This window comes from Elephas maximus, chromosome 2, assembly GCF_024166365.1.
Source record: "Elephas maximus indicus isolate mEleMax1 chromosome 2, mEleMax1 primary haplotype, whole genome shotgun sequence".
Taxonomy (NCBI): Eukaryota; Metazoa; Chordata; class Mammalia; order Proboscidea; family Elephantidae; genus Elephas; species Elephas maximus.
Genome location: NC_064820.1, coordinates 1,302,266 through 1,316,343, shown reverse-complemented (window position 1 = coordinate 1,316,343; position 14,078 = coordinate 1,302,266). Strand labels below are relative to the sequence as shown.

At 49.2% G+C, this 14,078-nt stretch overlaps 1 protein-coding gene across 1 annotated transcript in view; it reads left to right on the top strand.

Moving 5' to 3' along the window:
• Nucleotides 1-14,078, top strand: part of MARCHF6 (membrane associated ring-CH-type finger 6) — an 84,704-nt gene that overhangs the window by 39,738 nt on the left and 30,888 nt on the right. Inside the window, exons 8-17 of the mRNA XM_049860086.1 lie at nucleotides 2,132-2,193; nucleotides 2,769-2,801; nucleotides 5,134-5,185; nucleotides 7,515-7,573; nucleotides 8,774-8,854; nucleotides 9,088-9,156; nucleotides 9,240-9,314; nucleotides 10,460-10,594; nucleotides 12,513-12,632; nucleotides 13,942-14,042. Of these exons, the coding sequence (XP_049716043.1) occupies nucleotides 2,132-2,193; nucleotides 2,769-2,801; nucleotides 5,134-5,185; nucleotides 7,515-7,573; nucleotides 8,774-8,854; nucleotides 9,088-9,156; nucleotides 9,240-9,314; nucleotides 10,460-10,594; nucleotides 12,513-12,632; nucleotides 13,942-14,042 (787 nt within the window). The remainder of the gene's footprint in view (nucleotides 1-2,131; nucleotides 2,194-2,768; nucleotides 2,802-5,133; nucleotides 5,186-7,514; nucleotides 7,574-8,773; nucleotides 8,855-9,087; nucleotides 9,157-9,239; nucleotides 9,315-10,459; nucleotides 10,595-12,512; nucleotides 12,633-13,941; nucleotides 14,043-14,078) is intronic.

The following is a 14,078-nucleotide window of genomic DNA, read 5'->3' as shown; positions in this document are numbered from 1 at the left end:
TATGGTGGTGGTGGTGTTAGATGCCGTCGAGTTGGTTCCAGCTCATAGCGACCCTGTGCACAACAGAACGCAACACTGCCTGGTCCTGCGCCGTCCTCACAATTGTTGTTATGCTTGAGCCCATTGTAGCAGCCACTGTGTCAATCCATCCCACTGAAGACCTTCCCCTTCTTCACTGATCCTCTACTTTATCAAGCATGATGTCCTTCTCCAGGGACTGGTCCCTTCTGATAACATGTCCAAAGTATGTGAGATGAAGTCTCGCCATCCCTGCTCCTAAGGAGCATTCTGGCTGTATTTCTTCCAAGATAGACTTGTTCGTTCTTTTGGCAGTCCGTGGTACGTTGGATATTGTCTGCCAACACCACAATAAAGAGGCATCAATTCTTCTTCAATCTTCCTTATTCATTGTCCAGCTTTTGCATGCATATGAGGTGATTCAAAACACCATGGCTTGGATCAGACGCACCTTAGTCCTTAAAGTGAGATCTTTGCTTTTTAACACTTTAAAGAGAGGTCTTTTGCAGCAGATTTGCCAAGTGCAGTACATGGTTTGATTTCTTGACTGCTGCTTCTGTAGGCGTTGATTGTGGATCCAAGTAAAATAAAATCCTTGAGAACTTCAATCTTCTCTCCATTTATCATGATGTTGGTGATTGCTCAAGTTGTGAGGATTTTTGTTTTCTTTATGTTGAGGTGTAATCCATACTGAAGGCTGTGGTCTTTGATCTTCATCAGTAAATACTTAAGTCCTCTTCACTTTCAGCAAGCCAGGTTTTGTCATCTGCATAACGCAGGTTGTTAATGAGTTTTCCTCCAATCCTGATGCCTGTTCTTCTTCATATAGTCCAGCTTCTTGAATTATTTGCTCAGCAGACGGATTGAATAGGTATGGTGAAAGGATCCAACCCTGACGTGCACCTTTACTGATTTTAAAGCACGTAGTATCACCTTCTTCTGTTCGAATGACTATGTCTTGGTGCCTCTTGTCTTTTTGGTTTTTATGAATATACATGTGCATAAATATATATAGTTTTCTGTGAAGCCGGGTACATTTTGTGTTTTAAAGTTCTGCTTTACACAGAATTTTTTTTATAGGATCAATTGGAAGAAATTTATTGTAAGTTGGAATAGGTCCCGCTTTTTTTTCTTAAGGAATTGATAGAAGTTGGCCTTCTTCCTTTGCTTCTCCCTTTCCATTTCTGTTGAGTCAGTACAACTTTTAATATCTTAGAAGCATTGTGAAGTGTTCACAGCTGGCCTGGTACCACCTAAGAAGCCAGTTTCTCGTTTTGCTGCAGTGTGACTGTAGTACGGGGTTCTGACCCAGGACAGGCCTGCCAGCCTGCGGTCTGGGCGCTTACTCTCCCTGCCCCACTGCCACACTCAGGCTGGGCTCTGCAGGCGCCGCACACCCTGCAGGCATTGAGTTGACAGCTGTGAGCAGGACGCCCACGCCTCCTTTGTGGGCTGTGTGGTGCAGTGAAGTGGGAGCACTGGGGTACACATTCATGACTGCACCCTGCGGCGTGTGTTGTGCCGGTTGCTCAGAGGAGGCTCCTGGGGAGAGCATCGCACTGAAGAGTAAGATGAAGCCTGGCCTGACCCCTGCCTGCCTTCCACACTTTGCTTCCTGCCACCTCCTGATCTCTCAGAACCCAGCCCCCGGGCTTCCTCACCTTATTCACAGCCCCCAGGCTCACTGTTGACAAGAGCTGCTGAGTTCCTCCCTTTCACAGAACTCTGTTCAACGGTTTTCTAGCACGTACCTCAACCTAGAATCACCTTTTTTATTTGCTTTGTTGTTTATTGCCTAGCAAGCAAATACTCAGTACGAAAAATAAAAAAATGTTCTTTAGCTTCTCAGCAGTGATTGACAAAGTGCCAGATTAAGAGTGCCTTTTACCATTCGCGGGCCCCGGTGGTTAAGAGCTACAACTGGTAATCGAAAGGTCAGCAGTTCAAATCCACCAGCTGCTGCTTGGAAACCCTATGGGGCAGTTCTGCTCTGTCCTGTAGGGTTGCTGTAGGGTCACTGCGAGTTGGGATTGACTTGACACAGTGGGTTATGGGTTTGTACTGTTTGTAGTTCAGGCCCACCAGGGGTCTCTAATCCACACTGTGCTTGCAGACGACATGAACTGGAATGCGCTGGAGTGGGACCGGGCCGCCGAGGAGCTCACGTGGGAGAGGGTGAGTAAGCTTCCCTGTCGCCCTCCTTGCGGCGCCTGAAGTGGGGTGGGCTTAGACGTGCACGCTGATTTCTGTTACCTGTGGTCTGAACAGCCACCAGGACTTCACTTCTGGAGAAGCTTACTTGATGTACGTGTTTGGTGGAAGCATGAGGAATGTTTTGCCGAGAGCCCACTGATGGCTGCTTCTCTGTCTGGCCTTGCTCCACTTGACACTGTGGGCTTTTGAAAAGCAATAACACATTTACATTTCAAGAGCATTTTGATGCTTCTTTAACAAAATAATGTAGTTCTCTCATAAAATCTTGGCTAGCCCCATATGTAACTTAAGAAATAAACCCAAGGTAGAATTTTTTTTAGACTTAGAATCCCATGGACTGGAACAAAAGGAGGCCCAATATGTAAGACTCCAGTGAACAAATCTTTTGCTCTCTGAAGTGCTGGGCAGCACTGGAAAGTGTGGATGAGGACTCTGCTGACAGCCATCGGAAAGAAAAGCAGCCCTTTTCACAAACAGAGTAGAAAATCCTGCCACATCTTGAATTAATGCATGTTATTATCCTTTGTTCTTTTTAGATGCTAGGACTTGATGGATCGCTGGTTTTTCTTGTAAGTAAATGCATTCTTTTTAACAACAGAATTGTGACTTACTTTCTTGGTGATTTAGTAACTCCAAATTTACAGCATGTGTTACCTTTTTATTTTAAAAGTCGAAATGTCCTTTGGCTTTCGATTATGCCATATGTTGAAGAAAGTCTATTTTGTGTATTGAAAATATTGGCAAAGCATAAAGCTAATACTGTTTAAAAAGGAAGTTACTATTAAATATTTGATTTTTGGAAAAGAAAGGGGAGCCCAGAGTTAGTGGCAGTGAAAGGCACTTGGTCTTCCTTAAAGTGGAGCCTTCATGCCCGTCCTGGCCAGAACCAGCAGCTTTGCGCACGCTTACAGTGAGAGTACATGCTGGCCTGGGCACGCGCCGTTTGCTCCCTGGCCTTCTTTTATTTTACCTGGGGAACTCCACCTCACAGGAGAGGCTGCAGCACCAAGGTGAGGTTGAGCTGCCTGGTCCTAGAGGGAGCAGTGAGGCTGCTTTCAGGGCCTGCGATGCAAACACCACTTGCCACATGGGATTTTCAGGGTGCTCAGGGCATCAAGATGGCCACAGAAACCCTGCTGACTCACAGGGTGCATATGCCAGCTCACACATAGGAACCCGGAGCAGGCACGGGCTTGAGGCTGTGACATCCGGGCCCAGCAGTGTCCTCACAGATCCAAGTCCTATCTGTCCGCAGGCAGGCTCCCCTGGGTGTTTGTGGGGTGGTTGGGACTGCACTCTCACACCGTCTAGCTGGGGAGGCCCCTTGGAGAGCGACGTCTGCCCTGTGGTCTCCCCAGCAGACTCTGTACATAACCTTATGATAAGCAGCGTAGTGGGTGATGAGTCAGGGCAGAGGTGAGGCCAGCCATCTGGGATTGGGGACGCATCTCGTAGTGATCCCAGCTCCAAGACAGTGCGGTCCTGATGAGGCCCTGGTCAGCTGTGGTCAGGGTCATAGGTGCCCTTTACCTCCTCCAAGCCTCGCAGTAAGTGCGGGGTCGTCGAGGCAGTGCCGTGGATGTGGACCCACTGTGGCTGTGGGACAGGCCGTTCTCACAGTGCTGCATCCCCTTGTGGAAGAGCACCCACTGCCTGCCATGCCCAGGGTTGGGGGGTTTTGGGGGGTGGGTGAGATGAGGTCCCTGCTCTCAAAGATGTTTGTAGGTTAGCAGTGGGAAGTGAGCTTGTGAACAAGGAAGTTTAGAGGTGCTGTGTGTAAGAGACAGGTGTACAGGGCCCACAAGGGGCACGGGGGCCTCTTAGCTCCTTAGCAGAGAGCTTGTCAGCAAGAAATTTTAAGGAGGGTACCTTGGAGGTTGAAGCATGAGAGATGCTGGGATGGAGACACTGTGGCAGGCCTGAAAGCTGAGACATCCAGGAGCTGTGAGCCCGTATGGTGAGTGGGGACAGGAAGCCACTTCTCTTGGCTAACCAGTCCCCTCCTTGCCAGTCAGATTTGTAGAAGATCAGAGTAGTCTTTCTAAGGAGAAAATCTTACCATGTTAGCCCTCACCTACCTGGGAAAGGGGGTCATTAAACTTGGCGGGGCCAGGGGAGGTGGTGGGCCCAGCTGGAGACCAGCGGGGAGTGGGACATGGCTGGAGGAGGAGGGTGGCAGCGTCAGCTTGGTGTAATCATGGAGCATACAAGAACCTCATGGGACCAGTGTCCTGAGACACAAAGAAAGCTGGACGTCATAGGGACAGGAGAGAGGAGGACCAGGCTGGAATGTTCCAGAAGGAGAGTGGACACCATAGGACAGGAGACAATAGGACCAGGCTGGAACGTCCCAGAAGGAGAGTGGACGCCACAGGGAGAGGAGGCAGGAGGACCAGGCTGGAACATCCCATAAGGAGGCAGCAGAGCAGTCTGGACCTGCGGACGGCAGGAGTGCGGGGATGGGCCAGAGGCCTCGAGGGCCTTAGGGGGAGAGCCCATAACAGACTCTGAAAGGCACACTGCTGTTACCTGAATGTGCTCTCAGAGTTCAGGTGGTTTCACCTCTTCTCTCTTTGGAATTTTGCGATGTCATTGATTTAAGTGAAACCTGGGCAATATTTCTGAAAATCTATGTAATCTGTGGTGGAATATTAATTTCTCAAAAGGAAATGTTTATGAATTAATTTATTTGAGTCTTTTTTCTATGTGTAACATTATGAACTGTAAATTTTATTAAGTTTAGCTTTATAAGTCGTCTGATGAAAAGCTATGCATCATTCTGGATTGAAATCTCAAAACTGTAAAGAGGGAGAAACTTTCTATCCTACAGTGAATGCATTCTGCATTAACGCAGACGTCTGATGTGAACGCGTCTGTTGAATTAACGCTCTTTTCCCTTAGGAGCATGTCTTCTGGGTGGTATCTCTAAACACACTGTTCATTCTTGTTTTTGGTAAGTGATCTTTATGCTTTTATTTTTCATGATATTGTGGTATGACTAGTTTCTAAGGAGCCCTGTTAATAGGTTTTTGTCTTGTTTAGCTTTGAACATAGGAATATTAGTTAAGGATTATATGGAAGTAGCTTTAGATGGGAATCCTGTGTAGGGATTCTCTAACACACACACACAGGTTTTACGTTGACTTGGAAATATAGAATATTCCACCTCTGGAATGATTTTGTGCTGATTATCTGTGTGCCATAGGGAATATGGCAGAAGGTCCTGTTTCCATCTGTCCCTGGCTTAGGAGCTATTACCAGAGGAAATGGGAACTAAAGGGGAGGCAGCCCACCTTCCTTCGGTATGAGCTCCTTAGAGCCAGATTCCAGAACATGCCACATGCTGACATCCTCACACTATGAATCCTCACACTGAGGAGCCCTCACACTGGCAGCCAACGTCCTCACACTATGGAGCACTCACACTGTGGAGTTCTCACACTGTGGAGTCCTCACACTGAGAGCTGACGTCTTCACACTGAGGAGCCCTCACACTGTGGAGTCCTTACACTGTGGAGTCCTTACATTGTGGAGTCCTCACACTGAGGGCTGACGTTCTCACACTGTGGAGTCCTCACACTGGGGGCTGACGTCCTCACACTGTGGAGTCCTTACACTGTGGAGTCCTCACACTGAGGGCTGACGTTCTCACACTGTGGAGTCCTCACACTGAGAGCTGACGTCTTCACACTGAGGAGCCCTCACACTGTGGAGTCTTTACACTGTGGAGTCCTCACACTGAGGGCTGACGTTCTCACACTGTGGAGTCCTCACACTGAGAGCTGACGTCCTCACACTGTGGAGCCCTCACACTGAGAGCTGACATCCTCACACTGTGGAGCCCTCACACTGAACACTGACGTCCTCACACTGTGGAGCCCTCACCCCATGGAGCCCTCAGACTGTGGAGTCCTCACACTGAGGGATGACATCTTCACACTGAGGGCTAACGTTCTCATGCTGAGGAGCCCTCACACTGTGGAGTCCTCACATTGAGAGCTGACGTCCTCACACTGTGGAGTCCTCACCCTGAGGGCTGACGTCCTCACACTGTGGAGTCCTCACACTGGGCGCTGACGTCCTCACACTGTGGAGTCCTCACACTGAGGGCTGACGTCCTCACACTGTGGTGTCCTCACATTGGGGGCTGATGTCCTCACACTCCGCACTATGGAGTCCTCACACTGGGGAGTCCTCACACCATGGAGCCCTCAGACTGTGGAGTCCGCACACTGAGGGATGACATCTTCACACTGAGGGCTAACGTTCTCATGCTGAGGAGCCCTCACACTGTGGAGTCCTCACACTGAGGACTGACGTCCTCACACTGTGGAGTCCTCACAGTGAGGGCTGACATCCTCACACTATCCAAAATATTGAGGGCTGTGTGACTACCCCCTCATCACATCCCCATGCTTTCTGTAGCTACAAGTTGGGTCTGAGGTCCTGGTTTGACCCAGGCTCAGTATACTGTGCACCTAGTCCTTCCTGGGCCACCTCTGCCTTTCCGTACACCCTGTGCAGGGGGGGTGCAGTGCCCAGTCACCACCTTTTCCAGCCTGAGCCTCTGCTGTTCTGTTTCATAGAGTCACCTGAGGGCAGGACCATGTGAGTGTCCAGGACTCCGTCTGCCTTTCATCAGAGGGCTTTATACCCCTGGGTGATCCTTGTCAGAGTCATTTATTTTACTTAGTGTTGCAAAATGACAGTTTTCACATTCTGTCATTTTTACATTTATTGGCTGGCCATCTTTTGTGAAGAAGGACTTACTCTTGTCAGCTAGAGCCATTGGTTAACCTGAAGTCATTTGTTCAGGAGAGCCAGTCTAGGTGCTCAGCTCTTTAACTTCAATTGTTAGTTTTCAGAGCAAGAATTGGTGGAGTAGTTACTTGCATTGGTGATGAAAGTGTTTTTTGTTCTGTTGCTTTTCTCCTTTTGCGGTGGTTGTTTTGGATTTCTCTCTTGAGTGTGATGAGCTCGTGGATTTGTGTATGTCCAGTGTTGCCACCAGTGCAGTCAGTATGTTTTCTGATGCTCATACCATCCTTCATGGCCTGTGGGGCCATCTTCACGATGCTTCCTGTGTCCTTCTGACATGATCCCATTAGACTTGGATAGCTTTCTTGTTCTCTGGTTATAGGAGATATCCCACTCCTGGAATCTAACATTTCTCCAGGAAGCCCAGGTTCCTTCAGGAAAACCTGGTTCCTTTGAGTGGGTGGTGGTGCTAGGGTGGTCTCTGTTTGGGTTGAGGTTTTCATTGAGTTTCTTCCCCCTTTCAGCCTTTTGCCCTTACCACATCGGCCACTTCTCCCTTGTTGGTTTGGGATTTGAAGAACATGTAAGTATAATACTTTATAAACTCACTTTCATTAATTACTCGCCAATTTGATATGTGCTAAATAATAACGTTCTGTACAGTTATTTTACTCCCCTACCTGCCTCATGCAAATGGAGCGGTTACGCATCATGATCTTGTTCTTTTCTTTCAAACTACCGGTGGCACAAGGGTTGGTGGGTCATGTTGCCACCTGACAGATGTGTTCTGAGGAGTTGACTACGCACTGCCTTCCTCCTGTTGGGCGGCCAGAGGCAGCCTGTGGTGGGACCGTCTCCCTGCAGGGCTGACCTCCAACTCAGGAGCTTGGGCGTACCTTCCCTCTACCCATCCCCTGGCCCCAGGCGCCCCCCAGTGAATTCAGAAACATAGTAGCCCCCCAGTGAATTCAGAAACATAGCAACACATCAGTCAATGAAGAAAAAGTGGTAGACTGTCTGGGAACAACAGGCTATCGTGTTTTCTAAACATCTACTTTGGGCGTTTTATCAGTATTTTTCAGAGACAGATAAATATATGGATGAACTACCGCCACCGCCATCACCACCACCACCACCTTTTTGGGGCCCTATAAAGATTTGATCTTTTAAGGAAGAGATGGCATATCAGGAGTTTTCAGTTCAGTTTATGTACATGAATCTCAAGAGTGCTCAGATGTCAGAATGTGATGTTTTGAAAGGATGAAGAGCCACATCCAACCTTTAGTATAACATTCTGAATTCTCATTATTAGAAGGCGGGAACGCGAAAGGTTGAGGCACATGTTTGATAAATTTTGACTTTCCAAGCTATTGCCACATGCTGTCCGACTCTCAGGAGCCAGAAAGATCTTGTGGGTGGCCTTTGTCACCATGCACACCCTTGCTCTCTATGGTTGGGCACAGACCACTGAGAGTTTAGACCATGGTATTCCAACTCTGTCCTTACCTTTGTGAAGCTTAACTTACTTGACTTTTATTTTGTCTCCTGGGGCATGTTCTGGGTGATGTTCTCCCGCTCTCGTTGTCCTTAGGATTATGTAGCAGTTGAATGGGTGGGGGCAGGAGTATGGGCTGCCGAGCAATCACCCAGGGATGTTAGGATTGTTTCTTTTATCGGTGGCCTCAGTGGCTCTTCTCACACATCTTGAATTGTTTAATACATTGGTGAAACTGGGTAAAGGCTGTGTGGTGAAATTAAGTTTTATCTTTTTTCTTTGTTTCAGGTCCAAGCATCTCATTTTGAAGGCCTGATCACAACCATAGTTGGGTACATACTCTTAGCAATAACACTGATCGTCTGTCACGTATCCTTTAATGAGCCAACGTGCTGTTGAGTAATATTCAGTCCAAGGCATTGTTCTTCGTAGCGTTTTCTCGCTTCTCCTCTTAGTAAAAGGTGGAGGTATTTGTAGTGAGGATGAGAGTGGACAAACTGTGAAGTTAATTCTGCCTGTCAAAATATACTAAGTGACTGCCTCATAGTCACCTATTTCATGGACCTATGAATGCACAGCTTTTCCTTGACCAGGTGATGTAGGGATTGGCAACTCTTGTTAAATTCCAACGGTCCCGTCGCTTGCTGGGAGTCTGCTACATAGTCGTTAAGGTAATTCTTGTTTTGAGTTAACACTAGGAATCCCTCTTCCCAAACTGGGGTGGCCGTACTGATGGCATTTACTCTCCTGCCAGGTCTCGCTGCTGGTGGTAGTGGAGATCGGCGTGTTCCCACTCATCTGTGGCTGGTGGCTGGACATCTGCTCTCTGGTGAGCTGGTCCTGCACTGTGGGGTGTCTCAGAACACGGTGTGAGCTAGTCCCGCCCTGTGGGGTGGCTCAGAGCAGGGTGTGACCTGGTCCCATGCTGTGGGGTGGCTCAGAGTGGGGCAGGAGCTGGTCTTGCGCTATGGGGTGGCTCAGAGGTGGGTGTGAGCTGGTCCTGCACTGTGGGGTGGCTCAGAGTGGGACATGAGCTGGTCCTGCACTGTGGGGTGGCTCAGAGCGGGGTGTGAGCTGGTCCTGTGCTGTGGGGTGGCTCAGAACATGGTGCGAGCTGGTTCTGCACTGTGGGGTGGCTCAGAGCAGGAGGTGAGCTGGTCCTGTGCTGTGGGGTGGCTCAGAGGGGTGTGTGAGCTGGTCCTGAGCTGTGGGGTGGCTCAGGGCAGGGTATGAGCTGGTCCTGAGCTGTAGGGTGGCTCAGAGCAGGGTGTGAGCAAGGGTTCCTGTAAACACTGGACCCCGATTTGCTTGTTCTTTCTGAGTATATATTGTGGAGTCTTAGTGTTGCTAGTGATTTTCAGGGGCTTTGCACACATTTTTGACGTGAGAGTGTCTCGACTGGTACCTTTCTAATAACCAATGGAGAATTTTCTTAATTTGCTCTTCTGAATTTTATGGTAATGCTAAGACATTATATACACAAAAAGATTAATCTGGCAAGAAAACTATCCTTGTACTAATAACCCAGCCCTGACATTTGTGTTCACTGTCGTGCCGTCTTGACTGTGACCTTTAGTGGCTGTCAGTGGTCATCAGTCTCTGAGTCTTCACAAACATCCCACGTGTAGACAAGCTGCCTCTGGCTCTGAGGCCATGTCCTCTACCTTCCTACTGCTGCTCCTCAGGTGCAAAACTCAGCCAAGGACAGGCCTCAGCACAACACAAAACCAGGCTTCACCATAGCCATGCCAGTGACACTTTTTTCCATCCGTTGGTTTACCTTTCCTCCTTGCTTCTTACGTTTAAATACTTTAAATGTTGAAACCGCATCCGACCATGCCATACATCATTCTGAAACCATGAGATGGTGTTAGGAGAGCTGCAGCCCCAGTGCCCCATAACCGACATGTGCTGCCACTAGCTGGCATCCTGGAAGGTGGGCGTGTTAACCCCTCTCCCTCTCTCTGTGTCCAGGAAATGTTTGACGCCACCCTGAAGGACCGGGAGCTGAGCTTTCAGTCAGCCCCGGGTACCACCATGTTCCTGCACTGGCTGGTAGGGATGGTCTACGTGTTCTACTTTGCCTCCTTCATCCTGTTACTGAGAGAGGTGAGTCCCACGGCGGGAAGGCGACGGACCATGTTCTTCGTGATTCATTCTAAGAGGGAACAGCCAGTCCGGAAATTTGGTTTGATTTCTTTAAAGTGCTTTCAGTCATATATCCGCACAATTGTTTATAATCGGTTGTAAATTTGAAAGAGGATTAAACTGAGGGAAGAAATTCAGCGAAAGCACGTGTTTCGCTGGTAATTGCTGTAGCCAGCCTTTAATCCAAACGCCTGGACTGGTGTGTGGTGTGAGCCTGTCTCGGACTTGATTTAAGGGAATGTTATGCTGGAAATGCCAAAAGGACATGGTTTGCAGGATTGAGTCTAAAGTGCTTTTGAAGCAGGCTCCTACGTATAGAATTACCGTGACAGCCTTTTTAACCTCAGTCCACTCGCCAGACAGGCTTCTTTACAATCCAGTGAGGAGGATGAGGGCTGGACTGTGTTGGACTTGGTGCAGCTCCAGCCAAGCCATGCTGGTGCAGAAGGACGCGTAAACTGAGCCTTTCTGGTGGATGTGTGTTCTCTCACCAAGTGTTTGCTGAATGCTCATTGGCACCAGGCCCTGTGCTGTGTGCCAGGTCCCATGCCATACGTGGGCCCCATGCTGTACCTTGTGCTGTATGCCAGGCCCTGGGCCGTACCTGCGCCCTGGGCTGCACCATGTGCTGTATGCCAGGCCTAATGCTGTTCATGGGCCCCGTGCCAGACCCAGCCCCCAGCCCCTGGGCCGCACCCGGGCCCCAGGCCCCAGGCCCCCTGCCACACCTGAACCCTGTGTCGTGACACGATTCCAGGAAGAAGCATGCACATGAACAAGTCCACTCACCCCCGGTGCAGGTGGGGAGCTAAGGCGAGTGCCGCATGTGAGCACGTGGATTTCCACTCTGCCCTGTGCGCCTTCTGCCCTTTGCATCACACCATTTAAGCTTAGTGAGTTCTGTTGCAGATAAGGCATGAGTCCTTTCTATGAGACTAAAGCAAATATGGTTTCAAAGAATTGTAATTATAAGTGAACTCTAAATTCCATTGCTAAGTGATACAGTCAATGTCTCCTACTGAAAATAGCGAGTAATGAATGGTTTTCGTGTAGGGAACCCTAGTCTTTGGGAGTAACACGGAACCGTAAACTGAAAAAATGGAACCCATTGCCAACGAGTCGATCCCGACTCATAGCAACCCAATAGGACAGAGTAGAACTGCCCCATTAAGTTTCCAAGGAGCGCCTGGTGTATTCAAACTGCTACCCTTTTGGCTAGCAGCCGTAGCACTTAACCATTACGCCACCAGGGTTTCCAATGGAACGATAGAGGCCATGTATTGCAGTCCCTCATTTGGCAGATGGAGAAACATGGGTTTAGGTGGATTAGGTAGTTTCTACTCAGTCCCTCAGGGGTCTGGGCCACCTGGGCCTGGTACCCAGGTATGGGCCTTGTCCCACGACCCATACCTCTTGGGTCAGTGGTGTCCACTGAGGGGGGAAGGAAAGGTGTGTCTTAGCGACAGCAAAATGGAGACCTGGGCAGCTGTAGGTTTCTTAATTAAGGTAACTCCTTTGTGGAGGCTGAAGACAGACATCAAGTCTCCTCTTTAGGACAGTTTCTAAATGGCAGCATCATCCATTCACCAGGTGATATGATACCATGGACGTATCATTTATTTACTTGTCTCGGAAATCTTGACAAATTGGGCTCAATGGATGTTTGTTCAGGAAATAGTTAAAAGCATCAAATGGCATCAAGCCCAGAATAATATTCATAAAGAGTCTGGTTTAGGAACTCATCTTGGATTTTCTGGGGCCCATTCTAGGTGCCAGAGTGTTCCCAGGAGCTTTTTTCTGGGTCACTGTTTTAACTCCTCTTCAGAGCTGGAAGACCTTGGTGAGTACCTTAATAACAGCATTTAAAATACCTTTGCAGGTACTGCGGCCTGGTGTCCTGTGGTTCCTAAGGAACTTGAACGATCCGGATTTTAACCCAGTACAGGAGATGATCCACCTGCCCATTTATAGGCACCTCCGAAGATTTATTTTGTCAGTGGTAAGCAGAACTCTTCCTTGTTCTTTGAGTAAAGTGTGCTACTCTTGAGATGTAGATTTCAAGATGGTCAGGGGAGGGATAGGGAATATTTATGTTTATCTTGAGCTGGGGAACTTGGTTGTCTAGTAGCAGGTTTACTGGTTACCCTGTTAATATAAATATGTCACTGTGGTGGTTGTGTGCCCTCGAGTGGATTCCGATGCACAGTGACCCTACAGAGCAGAGTAGAACTGACTGATAGGATTCCCAAGGAGCAGCTGGTGGATTTGAACTGCTCTCCCCTTGGTTCACAGCTGTAGCTCTTAACCACTGCTCCACCGGGGTTCCAAAATAAATATATGGTGGTTAATAAATCAACAGTGTCTTCGTTTTTTGGTGGTATAATTGATTACCAAATTAGGGTCCCTTGGGAATGACATTTAATTGGCCTTGAAAGAATGGACATTGTTAACAGCTTCTAAATTAAACTCTAAGCAGAAGCATCTCAGAGTTTCTTCTGTGCCTGGAAGAAATTACCTGGCTAAATCTAAGTGTTTCCAAAATAAAAGTCTAAAAGCCATACTGTGCCCTTTTGAAATGGTCATGCCTATGAGCACAGGGAGTGTTCTCTGGCTGATGGATGAAGTTGGAGGGATTTCCTTCCTTTGCAGGCTCTGGCCGATCACCACCACCAAGTGGGGTTGTCTGTGCGGCCCCTGGTTTGACCCTTGTGTTTGAGTAGGAGGCAGGTCCTGTGTATCTAGAGAGCGTGGGGGGGACAGGTCCTGTGTCCTAGGGGACGTGGGAGGGGACAGATCCTACATCCCAGAGGATGTGGGAGGGGACAGATTCTGTATCCTAGAGGACGTGGCGGGGGCATATCCTGCATCCTAGAGGATGTGGGAGAGGACAGATCCTGCATCCTAGAAGACGTGAGGGCGGGGAGATCCTGTATCCTAGAGGACGTGGCAGGGGGGCAGATCCTGTATCCTAGAGGACGTGTCGGAGGGGGCAGATCCTGCATCCTAGAGGATGGGGGTGGCAGATCCTGCATCCTAGAGGACGTGGGGGGCAGATCCTGCATCCTAGAGGACATGGTGGGGGGGCAGATCCTGTATCCTAGAGGACGTGGGGGGGGCAGATCCCGCATCCTAGAGGACGTGGCGGGGGGCAGATCCTGCATCCTAGAGGATGTGGGGGCCAGATCCATGCAGCTGCCTCAGCAGCCCATTCTTCACACACAGCAGCTACATGCTGGGTGTGGGTGAGGGGCTGGGCGGGGTGCAGGCTCGGGCTGTGCCGGCCCACACTCACCCCCGATCCCCTGCAGATCGTCTTTGGCTCCATTGTGCTGTTGATGCTCTGGCTGCCCATAAGGATCATCAAGAGCCTGCTGCCCAGCTTCTTGCCCTACAACGTCATGCTGTACAGGTACGCCTCCCACTCAGAACAGCCTTGCTGACGCAG